Source organism: Ictidomys tridecemlineatus, chromosome 6 (genome assembly GCF_052094955.1).
Source record: "Ictidomys tridecemlineatus isolate mIctTri1 chromosome 6, mIctTri1.hap1, whole genome shotgun sequence".
NCBI classification, from domain to species: domain Eukaryota; kingdom Metazoa; phylum Chordata; class Mammalia; order Rodentia; family Sciuridae; genus Ictidomys; species Ictidomys tridecemlineatus.
The window spans coordinates 7,399,747-7,414,934 of record NC_135482.1 but is presented as its reverse complement, the minus strand read 5'-3'; the positions used below and the strand labels follow the sequence as shown (position 1 = coordinate 7,414,934).

Below are 15,188 nucleotides of genomic sequence, written 5' to 3'. Positions count from 1 at the left end.
CAAAAGGTGTACTTAAGATTTGTGCATCTTTTTGTATGTCAAGTTGTCACGGTTAACATTTTGAGGACTGTGCCAAGGACATGACTTAAAATGGATGAGGAGGCAGCTCTCAGTGGGGCTTGCAGTACAGAGGTTTCTGGGTGGCTGCAGGAGACCCTCATGCAGCAAGTATTTCACAAAGTGGAGGGTGGCTTATGCCCCTTCCCAGCTGTGTCTGTAGCACCTCAACAAAAGTGGTCTTGACCACATGGAGGTCCCGTTCTGGTGGGAGACGGGCAGTAAGCAAGCAGACACATAGCTGCTAGGGTGAGAGCCACAAGGGTGATTCTGGGGATAGCAAAGAGGGGAGTTGATTTTGTCAAGGTTTCTGAGGGGAAGATACATGCAAAGACTAGGAGGAGGCGAGGGAGCAAGTTTCTCTGGGGAAAGTCAGTAACAGGCACAAAAGCCCCAAGGTTGGAGTGAGTTTGGTCGGGGACAGCAACAGGGCCCATGTCATAGAGTGGAATGAGCAAGAGAAAAGTGGCAGGAGGTGAGGTCAGTTGGGCAGGTCATGAGAGGCAGGCAGTGGAACCTGGAAGGCTTTTGGCTTTGTCTGAGACATGTCAGGAGCGTCCACATAATCTGATGTGTCCTGGAAGGGCCACTGTGACTGCTATGGGGCTGGCAAGACAGCCACTGCAGTGACTCAAAAGACTGTGATGTGGTCTGGCCTTAGGGGTGGTAAGAAAAGGGCAGATCCTTCCATTTTTTCAGTGGATTGAATATCTGGACATTGAATATCTGGTTGGGTCTGGAGGAGGAGGAGCTAAAGGTGACCTGGAGGTTCAGGCCTGAGCCTATGGAGTAGTAGTTTCTAGACTTGGGCAGCTTTGGGCAGAGAGTGAGAGCTCAGGTTTGCTCACAGCCAGGAGGGCTGTGCAATGGAACTCCTAGGAAAGGCGCTGGCAGAGGGTCTGGGTTTCAGGGAGCCTCCTGGGCCTGGAGACAGCCCCTAGCCCTGTCAGGAGGGTGGCTGCTGGGAGCATGTAGTGAGGAGCACGCTTTCCTCCCTCCTCTGCCCTCTCCTGGTGGAAGGTGCTGAACCTGGATCCAGCTCCCTGATTGGGGCTTCTCTGGTGGAAGATCCGCCGCAGAGGCTGCGGTGGCAGGCCCACCTAGAGTTCACCCACAATCATGACGTGGGGGACCTCACTTGGGACAAGATTGCAGTCTCCTTGCCCCGCTCTGAGAAGCTCCGCTCCCTGGTGCTGGCTGGCATTCCACATGGCATGAGACCCCAGGTGAGAGAGCCACAGGGAGTCACAGAGGGTTCAGAGCCTCTGACTCGGTGTCACAAAAAAGACTGAGTGCTCCTGTGCACCTTCCCTCAGCTGTGGATGCGGCTCTCTGGGGCCTTGCAGAAGAAGAGGAACTCCGAGCTGTCCTACCGTGAGATCGTGAAGAACAGCTCTAATGATGAGACTGTTGCTGCCAAACAGGTAATGTGGGAAGGTCGAGGGACAGGCAGGAGGAGCTGCCTGCAGACCATGTGGAGGGAGGGAGGTGTCACCTGGGTTCCTGGAGCACGCCCTCACTGGTCTCCTTGGCAAGGACAGCAGTGCTCTCACCTACACACATGACCCTGGAAGAAACTTGCTGTCTCCTAGGTACTTTGTAGGCTGCAGGGAGAATTCTCCCAGAGGTCCCCAGTATGTGGAAGGACTTGGAGAAGATGGGGTCCACATTAGGAATGGTGGGGATTTTAAACACACCCCCAGGCCGCAGGCTTTTTCAGTAGGTCTGGCATGAAGTTCCCAGGTGACTATGATACAGTTGGCGCCACATTTCCTGGGATCTGATCCTGAAAGGAGGAGGGGAAACTCCCCACTGTGGACCTCAGGCTACAGCTATGTCTCACAGGGTCATCTTGTGGGGTTGTCGTGGGTACCTGACAGATCGAGAAAGATTTGTTGCGCACCATGCCCAGCAATGCCTGCTTTGCCAACGTGAACAGCATCGGGGTGCCCCGTCTGCGCAGAGTCCTGCGAGCACTGGCCTGGCTCTACCCAGAGATTGGCTACTGCCAGGGCACGGGCATGGTAAGCACAGCCCCAGGAGGGCTAGTGGGGCTAGGGCTTGTACCCAAGGGTCTCTCCAGGCCCCCAATAGGTTATGTGATGACAGTCCCCAAGGAAGGCCAGGACAGTTGCTTCTGCTGTTAAAACAGAGCCCTGGGGACCTGAAATAAGGCAGGCCCCTCCACAGCCTGAGAAGGAATGTCTCCGGGAGTGTTCCCAAGAGGCTTTTCTTGACTAGTCTTCCCAGAGGGAATTCCTGTCCTTATTCACATGGAGACTTGGGTAGAAGTCCCTTGTCCCTCTTCCCTGGCCAGGTGGCTGCCTGCCTCCTGCTGTTCCTGGAGGAGGAGGATGCATTCTGGATGATGTGTGCCATCATTGAGGACCTGCTCCCTGCCTCCTACTTCAGCACCACCTTGTTGGGCGTTCAGACTGACCAGCGAGTCCTGCGCCATCTCATCGTCCAGTACCTGCCTCGTTTGGACAAGCTGCTCCAGGAACACGACATTGGTAAGGCCTGGCAGTTCTCTTCCTCTCTGGCCTTCAGGTCCTGGGACGCTGGAGCTCTGAGGCCTCTGGACATAGGCAAATGGCCCAGCTGTGGACATAGGAACATGCAGTCTATGTCCTTGTTCCATGGTATTCTCTGACCCCTTTCCCTCTGCCCTCTCACTACTCTTTGGGAAGTGTCTTGCCCAGGCTGCCTCCAGTGGGCTGTCCTTGTTGTCCCCAGCCCTGTTGGCTCTGGTATCTATTGCAGAGCTGTCTCTGATCACGCTGCATTGGTTCCTCACGGCTTTTGCCAGCGTGGTGCACATCAAGCTGCTGCTGCGCATCTGGGACCTGTTTTTCTACGAGGGTTCCCTGGTGCTGTTCCAGACCACGCTGGGCATGCTGCGCCTCAAGGTGCTCCCAGGCCCCTCCGTCTCCAAGCCAAGAAGGGGGCGTGTGTCAGGCACAGGGGCCATGGTGCCCTCCTCTGGGTGGATGTGGTGGGCTCCAGGCTCTGAGCCCAAAGTTGGTGGGCACAGGGGACATCCCCTTCCCTCCATTTCTGCACCTACCCAAGCTGCAGCAGGAGTGGCCCAGCCCTGGTCCCTGCTGAGGTCCCTGATTGTGGGTGGCTAGAGGATCTCCTTGGGCCCTGCAGAACCAGCCCCTACCCTATTAGCCATGCCAGAGGACCTAAGTCTCCAAGGACAGTGCCAGATGCAAGACCCCTCCCCTCTCTGTCTTTATGTGGTCTAGGAGGAAGAACTGATCCAGTCCGAGAACTCTGCCTCCATCTTCAACACACTGTCAGACATCCCATCACAGATTGGAGATGCAGAGCTGCTCCTGGGGGAAGCCATGCGACTGGCCGGCTCCCTCACTGATGTGGCTGTGGAGACCCAACGCCGCAAGCATTTGGCCTACCTCATTGCAGACCAGGGCCAGCTCCTGGGAACTGGCACTGCTGCCAACCTCTCTCAGGTGCATTAAGCAAGCACAGGCTCAGCCCATAGCAGGTGGTCCTCAAAGCCAGAGTGAGAAGGGCTGTGGGGAGCAGACTGGCTCTTCCCTGCTGTGCTATCCTCTATCCCTGACCCCAGCTCAGGGCCCAGCATGGCCCAGTCAGACCACTGTTAGGGGATGACACAGCCCTCCTCCATGTTGTGCATCCTGGCACTCTGAGCCTGGCCTGGTTTGGGAGGGGCACAGGCCTGCCCTGAACTGAGTACATCAGAGCTGGCCACAGGCCATTTCAGAGGAGTTAGTACTAGTAAAATACTGAGGGTCAGCATCCCCTTTGTGATGGGGACTGGCCCTGCTGACCCCCTCTTCCTGCCTGTAGGTTGTTCGGCGTAGGACCCAGCGGAGGAAGTCGGCCATCACCTCCCTGCTCTTTGGTGAGCACTGCAGGCAGCACCCTCACATAGGATTGTGGATTTGCACTTCTTCTCCTGGGGCCTGGGCAGGGGCGGTCACTGGAACTCTCTGCCTTCTAGGAGAGGATGACCTGGAGGCCCTTAAGGCCAAGAACATCAAGCAGACAGAACTGGTGGCTGACCTCCGAGAGGCCATCCTGCGCGTGGCACGCCATTTCCAGTGCATAGACCCCAAAAACTGCAGTGTGGTGAGCGACAGCTCCCCAGGCCAGACTCTGGGGCTCTTCTTCCCCAGCCTGGTCCTGGCACTGAAGCTTCCCCACCATGGTGGGCCTTCCATGCATCCTATTTCTGTCCTTTCTTGCAGGAGCTGACCCCAGACTACAGCATGGAGAGCCACCAGCGGGACCATGAGAACTATGTGGCATGTTCACGCAGTCACCGGCGTCGAGCAAAGGCCCTGCTAGACTTTGAACGACACGATGATGATGAGCTGGGCTTCCGCAGGAATGACATCATCACGGTGTGTATGGGGGGGCTTGGCACACCCTGCCACCGACTCCCTGCCTTGCCCCTTCCCTGCCGAGAGGTTCCGCTCTGTAAATATTGGGTCTTGGCCAAGCCTGCGTGCTGGGGACATGAGATGTGTGTGCATGGTGTGGGCTGAGTTCTGTCCCCTCTCTGTGTAGATCGTGTCTCAGAAGGACGAGCACTGCTGGGTGGGAGAGCTCAACGGCCTGAGAGGTGAGGCCCACATCTAGCCGCAGCCTGTCCTCCACTGTGCTGCCTGGCCCAAGGCCCCTGGCCGCCCTACCCTGCCCGCAGGTTCCTCGTGGCCTATAGGGAGAGCTATATCCTTAGCCCTGGGGAAGGGTCAGAACAGACACTGGCTGCCCCTCACGGGGACCTCTTCTCCCGTAGGCTGGTTCCCAGCCAAGTTTGTGGAAGTCCTAGACGAACGGAGCAAAGAGGTAAGAGGCAGACAGGGTAAGGCTGCTCCTGCCCCAACCCTGGGGACAGCAGGGGTGTGGCCTGAGCGAGTCCTGGCTTGTGGCAATGGCCACAGGACAGGGAAAAGGGTGGCTGGCAGCAAGTGTGGGTCTGAGCTTCTCAGACACATTCCCCCCATCAGTACTCCATTGCGGGGGATGATTCAGTGACGGAGGGGGTCACAGACCTTGTGCGAGGGACCCTCTGCCCAGCCCTCAAGGCCTTGTTTGAACATGGACTGAAGAGGCCATCCTTGCTCGGGGGTGCTTGCCACCCCTGGCTGTTCATTGAGGAGGTGAGTCACTTCTGGTCCCCTGCCCACATGGTGCCCATCCCATGCTCTGCTTGCCCTAGGGGTGGGCAGAGGAACTTTCAGGGTGGAGGTGTGTGCTCAGTTGGACCCTGTGGCTCTCACTAGCCCTTCCCGTCCCCACAGGCAGCAGGCCGGGAGGTGGAGAGAGACTTTGACTCGGTGTATTCCCGCCTGGTACTCTGTAAGACCTACAGGTAACGGGTGCTGTCTGGCATCCTCCTTCCTGTGTGGGAGGGCGGGGGTGACCCAGAGCCCAGAGCAACAGGGCAGTGCTGGATTTTGGTTCCCTCAGGTTGGACGAGGATGGCAAAGTCCTGACCCCAGAGGAGCTGCTCTACCGGGTGAGTTTGGCCACTCTGCCAGCCTGAGACATCTCGGTGGCTGGCAGAATGCTCCAGTAACAGCTGCCTCCTTTCAGGCTGTGCAGTCTGTGAACGTGACCCACGATGCGGCACACGCACAAATGGATGTCAAGCTCCGCTCACTGATCTGCGTGGGGCTCAAGTAAGTGGAGAGAAGTGGGCAGGAAAGGGACCTTCAAAGGGGACCCCAAAGAATTGAGAGGCATCCTCAGGGCATCTGGCACTTTGAGTTCTGGCCTCTGAGTGTGTGCAGAAGCTGAGAAGGGGAGCAGGTTGGGGGAGTCTTGAGGGGGCCATGGCCCTGCCTCCCGCTCCTCCCAGCCTTGTCACCCAGTGAGCAGGTGCTGCACCTGTGGCTGGAGGTGCTCTGCTCCAGCCTACCCACTGTGGAGAAATGGTATCAGCCCTGGTCCTTCCTGCGCAGCCCTGGCTGGGTCCAGATCAAGTGCGAGCTCCGGTGAGACTGGCTCTTGGCAGGTGGCACGCCCTGTAGACCCCTTGGATTTGGGGTGGGAGGTGGGCAAGATGGTCCAGGGTGATGAGAGCCTCCCACCCCCTCCCCTAGGGTCCTCTGCTGTTTTGCCTTCAGCCTGTCCCAGGACTGGGAGCTCCCTGCAAAGAGAGAGGTGGGTGGTGTGTGGCTGGTCCTTAGCCCTATTTTCCCCAGGAGGGCTGGGGCCCATGCTGGGGGAGCATCCCCAGGGGTTCTGGGCATGGCTGGGGTCCAGAGGAGGCCTCTGAGTGCATCAGCTCTGGGGATTGCTCTGGCCCCAGCCCACATCTGATAGGCTCTCCTGTACCTGTACACAGGAAGAGAGGCAGCCACTCAAGGAGGGTGTTCAGGACATGCTGGTGAAGCACCACCTTTTCAGCTGGGACATAGATGGGTGATGCTTCTGCAGCCGCCCTCTCAGGCCCAGGCCTCCCCCAGCCACCCAGGCAGGCCCTTCCTTCAAACAGGAAGAGAGTGGTACCACCTGCTAAGCTGTGGGGTCCAGGGAAGGAGAAAACTCCAGAGCCATGTCTGGGCCCATGACCAGGGTTCAGGATTTCTTACTACAGGTTCCCACTGTTGGCAGGAGGAGGGTGCCCAGCTCAGCCTTTCCCTCCCAGGGTCCTAAGGAAGCCCTGGCCAGCTGCACAGTTCATATTAACCAAAAACCTTATGAGGTGGTGGTGAGCTGCATCTGTTGTCTTTGCTCAGGAAGCAGGGGTGTTTAATGGCAGATAAAGACCCCTTGACCTCTGGTTTTGTTTGTAAATAAACAACTCTTTTAAGAAAAGCGCCTCCCCTCTTCCACTCAGCCAGGCTGCAGAGCTGCAGTCCCCCCTCTCCCCCCACCCTAATCAGCCTGACAAGGAGCTGAGATAGGGGTCACTGTGTGGCCTCCAGATACAGGTTCCTTTATCACAACCACTTACCTTCTATAGATCAAACAAGACACACAAGTCAGTGTTTTTGTTTTATTTTAAAAAATTCACACAGCTTCCCCACCTTTGTCCCAGCACTGGTTTTGGAGACACCATCCCTATTCCCCTTATGAATCAGGCCAAAAGTGAGTGAGGCCAGTGGCCCCAGGACAAGAGGCAGCCAGTGAGTGGCCCCCTGTCAGCCCAACAGCAAGGTGGAGCTGGGTCCCCTGTCCCAGGGCCCTCTTGGCTGCAGTGAGGCAATGGGACGGAATGTGGGTGGGTGGAGAGCTCCTGACAGGACCAGGAAGCACCTCTGCCCTCTTGGCACTGAGGAAGCAGGACAGGTGGGGTGCACGCTGTGGCAGGATATCTACATGTCAAACACACGTGAGGGGTGGGTGGGCCCAGGCAGCTCTGCACACCAGGCTGGGTACTGGGCACTGTATATATATCACACAGCTCAATATGACCCTGTATCTAGCCCCCAGCAACCCTCCTGGCCCATGTATATGTGAAAGCAGGAAGGGAGGGAGCCACACCCATCTCCCACCTTCCCCCCCCCCAAAATAAATGTATATATGTATGTTATATAATATAGAGGTATATACATACACCTGTACAGAAAATCTTGCCAACCAACCACTAAATGGTTACACTGTTACATCAAGACACTAAAATGGCAGGGGGCCCAACTCTCAGGAAGCCCTGGGGCCCTGGGGGCTGGCCAGCTAATACACGGAATGGGGAGTATAGGTCCAGGCTAGCTGCTTCTCTCACAGCAGAGGGGTAAGAGAAAGAAGAAAAGTCAGCCCTTGACCCAGCTCAGCCCTAGACCAGCAGAAGATTCTCAGGACAGGGCCTCACCTGCCTTAGCCAAACTGCAGCCACACACTACAACTCTGACCTCAAAAAGGAGGTCAAATTGAAATGGCCCTGGGCCTGTCCAGGCCTCCAGTGTGGGACCCAGAGCTGCTGCTTGACAGGTCATCTCTGCCCTGGGTGGGCCTGAGCCAGGAGTAGGGCCCAACTGCTCCAACCTTCCAGGGAAGGGAGAAAGCAGGGACTGTGATTGTCAAGACTCAAGCCACACAGAGCCTTGCACAGAACTGCTAGCTGCAGTTCCCTGGCTCCCCAACTCTAGCCCCTTCCCTATCCCTGGTGTCCAGAGCTAGAAAGCTACAAGCAGGAATCCCAGTGTAGCTGAAGATCATGGCCGTCAAGGAAGTCCGTGGAGAAGAGGCTGGGGGCTGCAGTGCTGAGGGGTGCCAGGCTGAGCACGGGGCCGCCTGATGACAGCTCCAGCCAATCCATGCTGTCCAGGTGGCCATCGGCCAGGTCCAGGCCCACACTGCTGCTGGGCTCAGGGGCAAAGTGCAATTCTGAGGTGTCCATGGGGGATGGGGGATGGTCCAGAATGGCAGCACTGCTCAGCATCTGGCTATGGAGGTCATCAATAAGGGAAAGAGGCTCTGGCCCTTCATGCCCACTGGTCAGCAGGGGCAACCCTGTGCTGCTCTCCAGGAAGTCCTCCAGGCGCCCTGGGAGGGCAGGTGATGCTGGTGGAGGGGGAGCAGCCTGAGGAAGGTCAGGGGAAGGCGATGGCTGTGTCGCCAGTGGGGAACTGCAGGCTGCTGATGAGGGTGGCTTCTCCTTTCCTGGTACCGACGGTGGTTCCTTGAAATCTGCTGAAATTTCTGCCAATTGAGACAGACAGTGCATTGATGTCAGAAACCAGACCTGAATGCATGCCAAAGAATGATCAGAGACCCTTACCTCATACTATAGAAAAGAATAAAATAAAAGTCTTAAGTGTACAAGCTAAAGCTATGAAACAGGGGAAATCTATGACTGATGTGGCAGTAATTTCTTGGTTGTGACAGCAAAAGCACAGGCAGACAAGTTAGACTACATCAAAAGTTAAGACTTTTGTACCTCCAAGGACACTACACCAAGAGTGAGTGAAAGGGCTTCTCACAGAATGAGAGGAAGTACTTACAAATCATATTTGATAGAGGATTAATACCCAGGATTTATAAAGAACTACAACAGAAAACAACCTGATTCAAAATGGGCAGAGTACTCAAATATTTTTTCCAAAAATGCTGAATGTGGTATGTATGGCACACACCTATAACCCCAGCTACTTGAAAGGCTGAGGCAGGAGAATTGCAAGTTCAAGGTCAGCCTCAGCAATCAGCTTGGAGACCCTGTCTTAAGACAAAAGTAAAAGGCTGGGGGTGTAGCTGAGTGCTGAAGCACCATGGGTCCAGCCTCCAGTCCTGGGGGGCGGGGTCAAGAGGAGACACCTCCAGACATCACACACACAAGGCCGAAAAGATGCTCAACATCTCAGTCATTAGGGAAATGCAAATCCAAACATGAGATTCTACCTCATACCCATTAGAGTGGCTGTTATCCAAACAACAGAGAAGGAGGAGTGGCAAGGAGCTGGGAGGTGGTACAGCACATGACTGGAATGCACAAGGGCCTGGGTTTGATCTCCAACACCAAAAAGGAAGTCAACGTTGGTGAGGATATGAAATGAGAACCCTAGTGCACTGTTAATGGAAATGTAAAATGGTCCAGCTACTTAGGGAAAAGGCTTGGGTAGGCTCTACAAAAACAAACGATATGATTCAGCAGTCCTGCTTCTGGGTACACATCCCGAAGAATGGAAAGCAGTGGTATCTCAGAGAGACCCTCAGACACTCAGGATGACAGCACTGTTCACAGCAACTCAAGCAGCCCCACGTCCACCAACAGATGACCGGTTGGACCTTGAAGACCCAGTACTAAGTGAAATAAACCACAAAGAGACAACTATGATTCCACTTATGTGAGGTACTTTGTCAAAATCAGATAGCAGAACAGGGGTTAGTGGGCGAGGAGAATGGAGTTTCTAATGGATACAGTTTCAGTTTGAGGTGAGAAGGTTCCAGAAGCAATGTGGCATACATCCAGAACATACTTAATGCCTCTGAATTTATATTTACAGGTGGTCAGAATGGCAAATTCTGTTATTATATACATCTTACTTATCACAATAATGAATGTGTTACTACATAGAACCAGGCTTGTTCCCTGACCCCAGTCTAGGTCCCTACTGTCCCAACTGAACACCTTCCCCTGCAGCTGCTTCACTAGACAAGGAGCCTCAGCCTCCAGCCATCACCACCTGCCACTTTCAAATACCTTCCTCTCTCGGGATTCTTGCTGCTTTAGTGACCCTTTGAGGCAGGCCACACCTCATCTGTTTTTCTGCCATTTTTTAAAATACTAGAATTCAAGGATCACCCCCTTTTCCTCCTCAGTCTCTGTTCCTGGGCAACAGCATCCCTCCCAAGGTTCGTTGTGGACATGGTGGCACCCAGAGCTCAAGCCGAGGCCTCTCCTCGGCTCCCAGCCCAGCAGTTCCACATCAGCAGGTTCTGGGTCACCTGCACTGGTCAGAAACAGTTCAGGCCCTACCACAGGGCCTGTACCTGAAGATGCCCCTGGGGCTTGAGAATCATTGAGCCCTTATTTTATAAACTGTCACAAACTTCGCCATTTTTGAAGTACACTGTTCTGTGGCTGAGCTCTGTGTCACCTGCCCCATTGCACTCAATCCTACCCATCAGAAAGGATTCTCCACGCTTGGTGCATGAACTCTACAGACCCACCACATCTGTACCATGGGTTCTGCCCTCTTTCTTACTGCCACCATGGAAGTCCCCACACTCCTCCCAGAAGCTGACCCCTCCACTCCAGCCACAGGGACCTTCTCCCTAAGCTAAGGGGTTCCCTCTCCACCATACCACCTCCTGTATGTGACAGTGCTCAGCAAACAAGCTGTTGCTTTTCCCACCTGCCCTAGTTCCTTGCCCCTGCTCTGCAAGAAAACTCCCAGGGAGCGTGACCACTGGTGACAGCACAATGCTTGCTCCCCACCTCGAGATCAGGTCTCAGACCTCACCCACCTTGCCCATGCTGGTTTCTAGGGTGTCACATCTGCCCACTGCTTGGCCTCATCTACTTGTCCCTCTCTTTCACAAAGGCCAGGGCTCTGGCGCCCACCCTTCCTGCTCTAACAGGCTCAAATCTCCAGACAACTGGCTCCAACTGCAATTCTGGGCACCACAGATTCCAGCCCAGATCTACTGGAACCAGCCACCCCAAGGCCACCCAGCTGCCTCCTGACAAGTATCTCCCCACTTGAGGCTGCACCCCACATGGCCCGTGGGCAATGGCAACCGTTTCTTGAGGCCTCAGGCCACAGCCCTGAGTCATCCTTAGCCATTGACTTCCTCACTACACCTGAGGCACAAGAACACGAACCAAAGGCCCACTCTCCAGGGCCCAGGCCCCTACCCCTGACAGGGGTCCCTGCAATGGCCATAACTTCCACAGCACTGAAGGAGCCTGGGTCACACCCAACAGAACCACTCCGCTCTGGGTTGCGCATACCACCCTGGAGCCAGGAGGCCTCCTTGCCGCCCCATCCCCCACCACCCTGCTACCACCCCTAGGGCACCTAGCAATGGCCTCATGGCGCCCTGCTTGGGGCTGCTCCTGAGCCTCTCCACGGCCACACCTCCACACCGCCCCCTCCCTCGCTGCATTCTGTCCTAACACCACCGGCTCTTGGTCCAGACACTGAGCTTATTCATTATATTTGCTGTTTCTCTCCCACCCTGGACTGAGCTCCACAAAGGTGAAAATCTCTTGCATTCCAAGGTGTCCTGGGGGCCAAGTAAAAGGAACATTTACAGAAGGACTCCACTATCACAGCCCTTGTATAGTCCAGTGTTCAAGAAATCAATCCATGCTGGACCCAGTGGTGCACACCTGTGTCTCACCAACTCAGGAGGCTGAGGCAGGAGGATCTCAAGTTTAAGACTAGCCTCAGCAACTTAGTGAGGTTCTAAGTAACCCCGCAAAACCTTGACTCAAAAAATAAAGAAGGTTGGGGATGTGGCTCAGGGGTTAAGCATCCCTGGATTCCATCTCCAGCACAGGAAAAAGAAAGAAGCAAAGAGAAATCAACCAAACCACCTTAAGCTATATAGATAACCTATGAACAAAGTACCTCCACTCTGGATGAGGATGTCAAACAGGTCATCCATCTGCTGGCTTGAGGAACTGTTTTCCTGTGGGACAAAACCAGAAAAAAAGGCTGGGGCCGCAGCTCAGTGGCAGATCACTTGCCTTGCCAGTGTGAGGCACTGGGTTCCATCCTCAGCACCACATAAGAATAAACAAATAAAATTAAGGCATGCTGTCCATAAACAGCTACCAAAAAAAAAAAAAGATGAAAATAAAAATCTAGGTCAGGGGACCCTCAGGTCTGGCCTGAGCCTAGACACCCGCACCCCAGTCCCCAGATGGGCAGCCGGACCACAGTTCTGTGGCCCGGGATCAGATGCCTATCCTGTACCAGTAACTCCCCAAGGCCTCCTGACCACAGACTGGCCTCTGCCTATCCATCCCTCCAGGTAGGTACCACCCACCCTGGCCAAGTCCTGTCATTGTCACCTGCTGTTTGGACTGCTGGGTCACAGCCTCCTCATAGCCTGGAGGTTCTTTCTTCAGCAGAGAAGTTGGAGTCCCAAAAGGGGGCTGTGATGGGTGCTCCAGATCCATCTGGGCAGGTGGGCCAGGGGCTGGAGAGCCAGGCTGGGACAAGGGCTGGTTGGGACAATAGGGGAGAACAGTGGTTGAAGGGGAGCAGGCCTCTGGAGCTCTCCTAGAAGGGACTCCGAGCATTGGTCCCTAATCCTGCAAAGGGTCAGCACAGGCGATGGCTTCTCTGGGCTGATCCTACCCGAGAATTCTACAGCCTTTCTCAGGGGCGGCTGTCTCCCATTCCATGGTGCCAGGTTATTGTCACTTTCCCCTCCACCCCCAAGCTCTCCAAGACCTGCCCTCCTCTGCCCCAGCTACCTGGAGGGGACTCCCACTGGGCAGGCCAGGGCTGTCTGCATTCTTATTGGTCACAGTGAGGACAAGGTGGGTCCCTGTGGAGTCGGTGATGAGGGTGGGCGGGGTGACACCCTTGAGGAGGCCACTGCCCTGTGGGCCCAGGAGCAGCTGAGGGGTAGGGGCCACCTCCGGCTCAGGTGGCATGGCTTCCTGCTTCACCACCACAGCTGGAGGCCCCAGGGCTGGGGCACCAGCGTCTCTGTGGTTGGCAGTGGGGGCCACCAGGCCAGGGCTGAAGGGGTGAGTGGTGCTTGGGGGCTGGCGGCTCAGCTGGCAGCTGGAGAAGCTCTTCTCCTGCTTCACAGGGGTGCTGGGTGGGGCCTTGGTGGAAGCGGGAGCCGGGGTGGGCTGCTGGGCCCGCTTCTCCTGCTCCAGCTGCAGCCGGAGCAGCTCCACCAGCTGCTGCTTCTGCCGGAGCATGCGCGTCAGCTCCTCGATCTGCTTGTCCTTCTCCTGCAGCATCTGGTCCTTGTCCAGACCCTCCATCTCCGCACGCACGCCAGGGCTCAGGCAGCAGGGTGTGGTTCGGGGACCTTCCTCCTTTACAAGGATTTGCAGTGGTGAGGTCTGCAGGGTGAGCTGTGTCAGCGGCGATGTCACCATCTCACCAAAGGTGTCCCCAGGCGTGGAGTTCTCATCACCCGTACTGAGCAGTGAGCGCTCTGAGGGGGTGGGGGAGACCGGGGGTGTGGAACCCGTGCTGCCAAATTTGACTACACCATTACTGGTCACCGTTGCCACCACCACCTCAGCCGGGGCCAGGCCTGCTGCCACCAGGGCTGGCCCTGCACTCAGTCGGGCTGCTGGAAAGGCAACTACCACCTCGCCAGCCTTGGACAGGAGAGAGGTGGCAGCAGGAGCCTTGGGGGCTGCAGGAGCTGGGCTGGCTTGGTCTTGGTAGGCTCGCAGGCGCTCAATCAGCTCTGTCTTGGTGCCCGAGACGGGCAGTGACCGCAGCTTCAGCTCCTGCTTCAGCTCCGCCACCTGCAGGGATGAGAGTCAGGGTGGCCAGGGGCTGGGAAAGGAACAGAGGGATATGGACCCAGGCAGCAGGACAGACTGCTGAGATAGAGGCGCATCGACCCCAGGCTCTCCAGCAGGCCTGTGAAGCACTCTCCAGCCCTTCTCAGGGTCCTCCTTTCACCATCCTAACCACAGCAGGTGCTGGCTCAGGTGCTTCCCCCAAGCCTCCAGCATGGTGCTTGGTGCTCAGTAATACTTCACTGGATGAACTAAATTCTATAGATGAAGAGCCTGAGCCACCTGGAAAAACAATTTCAAAATCACAGAGGTAGTGATGAGTGGCTAGGCCAGGACTTAAAACTCAGGCTAAAGCCCAAAACCATGCCAGCTGTCTCCATGAGCCTCATCTTGCTGGTGTCTGGGTCAGGATGCAGGAGGGACCCACCTGATCCTGGGGACAAGCTCTCCAGGGAGAATTTGGTCACGTTTTGATGGGCACTGAAGGAGCCACTTCAAGGCCCCCAGGACATGAGCTAAGTATGAACCCAGAGCAAGCTGCAGCAGAGAACAGCAGATTCAGCGGGCACTCGGGCAGGGGGCTGCACACCCTGGCTGCCTCTGAGAGGCCTGCAGCCTTGGGCCCGCTGCTGTCTCCCAACACCTCTGCCTGGCCCGTCCTCCCAGAGGAAGAGACCCACTGTTCACCTGCACCACAGAGGTGCAGGAAGACGTGAGGCACATGGCTGACTGGTGGGCTGCTCGGGGAAGTGACCTCAGGATGTTGCCATGGCCTCAGGCTCCAGGGTAGGTTCCAAGTGGCCCTGTCACTTCAGTCCAGAGCCTGGAGCCCTATTCTGCCTTTCATAGTTGGGGTTCCTGGGCCTTGTGTCTTCTTTGTGTAAAATCCAGCTCCTGTGGGAGAGGCCAGGAGGCAGGGGCTCGGGCCTGCCAGTGGAGAGGGGATGGCTTGCCACCTACCTTCATGTCGTCCAGGTTGGCTGGCAGGGCTCCCGGCTTGCCAGTCTGGGGGGTACTGTTCTGACGTGTCAGTCCACCTGGTCCTGGAGGGCCTGATCCAGAGCCACCACTGGTGGTAGAGAGGCTGCGCACTGCAGGGGCCCCGCAGCCCCCCAGAGTCTCACCTGCTGGCCTGAGAAAGGAAAAGGTGGAAGTGAGCCAAGCCAGCATCACCACGGGCCTCTGCAGGCAGTGGCCTGAACCCTGGCTGCAGGTTTAGGATGGAGGACTGTGGGGCCCA

At 56.2% G+C, this 15,188-nt stretch overlaps 2 protein-coding genes across 10 annotated transcripts in view; one reads left to right on the top strand and one right to left on the bottom strand.

Moving 5' to 3' along the window:
• Positions 1 to 9,832, top strand: part of Sgsm3 (small G protein signaling modulator 3) — a 33,515-nt gene extending 23,683 nt beyond the window's left edge. For 2 of the 4 annotated variants that reach the window (XM_005322226.5, XM_021724403.3), the window contains 18 exons: positions 1,078 to 1,283; positions 1,374 to 1,481; positions 1,938 to 2,081; positions 2,375 to 2,570; positions 2,821 to 2,966; positions 3,309 to 3,533; positions 3,895 to 3,949; positions 4,049 to 4,176; positions 4,296 to 4,451; positions 4,618 to 4,672; positions 4,850 to 4,899; positions 5,061 to 5,213; positions 5,355 to 5,425; positions 5,524 to 5,572; positions 5,650 to 5,735; positions 5,928 to 6,050; positions 6,159 to 6,219; positions 6,404 to 6,876. In XM_005322226.5, coding sequence (XP_005322283.1) covers positions 1,078 to 1,283; positions 1,374 to 1,481; positions 1,938 to 2,081; positions 2,375 to 2,570; positions 2,821 to 2,966; positions 3,309 to 3,533; positions 3,895 to 3,949; positions 4,049 to 4,176; positions 4,296 to 4,451; positions 4,618 to 4,672; positions 4,850 to 4,899; positions 5,061 to 5,213; positions 5,355 to 5,425; positions 5,524 to 5,572; positions 5,650 to 5,735; positions 5,928 to 6,050; positions 6,159 to 6,219; positions 6,404 to 6,484 — 2,093 coding nt within the window. In that variant the 3' untranslated portion in view covers positions 6,485 to 6,876. Of the gene's footprint in view, positions 1 to 1,077; positions 1,284 to 1,373; positions 1,482 to 1,937; positions 2,082 to 2,374; positions 2,571 to 2,820; positions 2,967 to 3,308; positions 3,534 to 3,894; positions 3,950 to 4,048; positions 4,177 to 4,295; positions 4,452 to 4,617; positions 4,673 to 4,849; positions 4,900 to 5,060; positions 5,214 to 5,354; positions 5,426 to 5,523; positions 5,573 to 5,649; positions 5,736 to 5,927; positions 6,051 to 6,158; positions 6,220 to 6,403; positions 6,877 to 9,649 lie in introns of those variants that run through there. The other 2 variants (XM_021724404.3, XM_078052695.1) reach the window with 2 other exon arrangements.
• Mrtfa (myocardin related transcription factor A) overlaps positions 7,044 to 15,188 on the bottom strand; it is a 181,294-nt gene continuing 173,149 nt past the window's right edge. For all 6 annotated transcript variants that reach the window (XM_078052692.1, XM_005322225.5, XM_040277642.2 and 3 more), the window contains 5 exons: positions 14,909 to 15,080; positions 12,929 to 13,951; positions 12,521 to 12,673; positions 12,075 to 12,135; positions 7,044 to 8,700 (listed from right to left, as the gene is read on the bottom strand). In XM_078052692.1, coding sequence (XP_077908818.1) covers positions 8,183 to 8,700; positions 12,075 to 12,135; positions 12,521 to 12,673; positions 12,929 to 13,951; positions 14,909 to 15,080 — 1,927 coding nt within the window. In that variant the 3' untranslated portion in view covers positions 7,044 to 8,182. The remainder of the gene's footprint in view (positions 8,701 to 12,074; positions 12,136 to 12,520; positions 12,674 to 12,928; positions 13,952 to 14,908; positions 15,081 to 15,188) is intronic.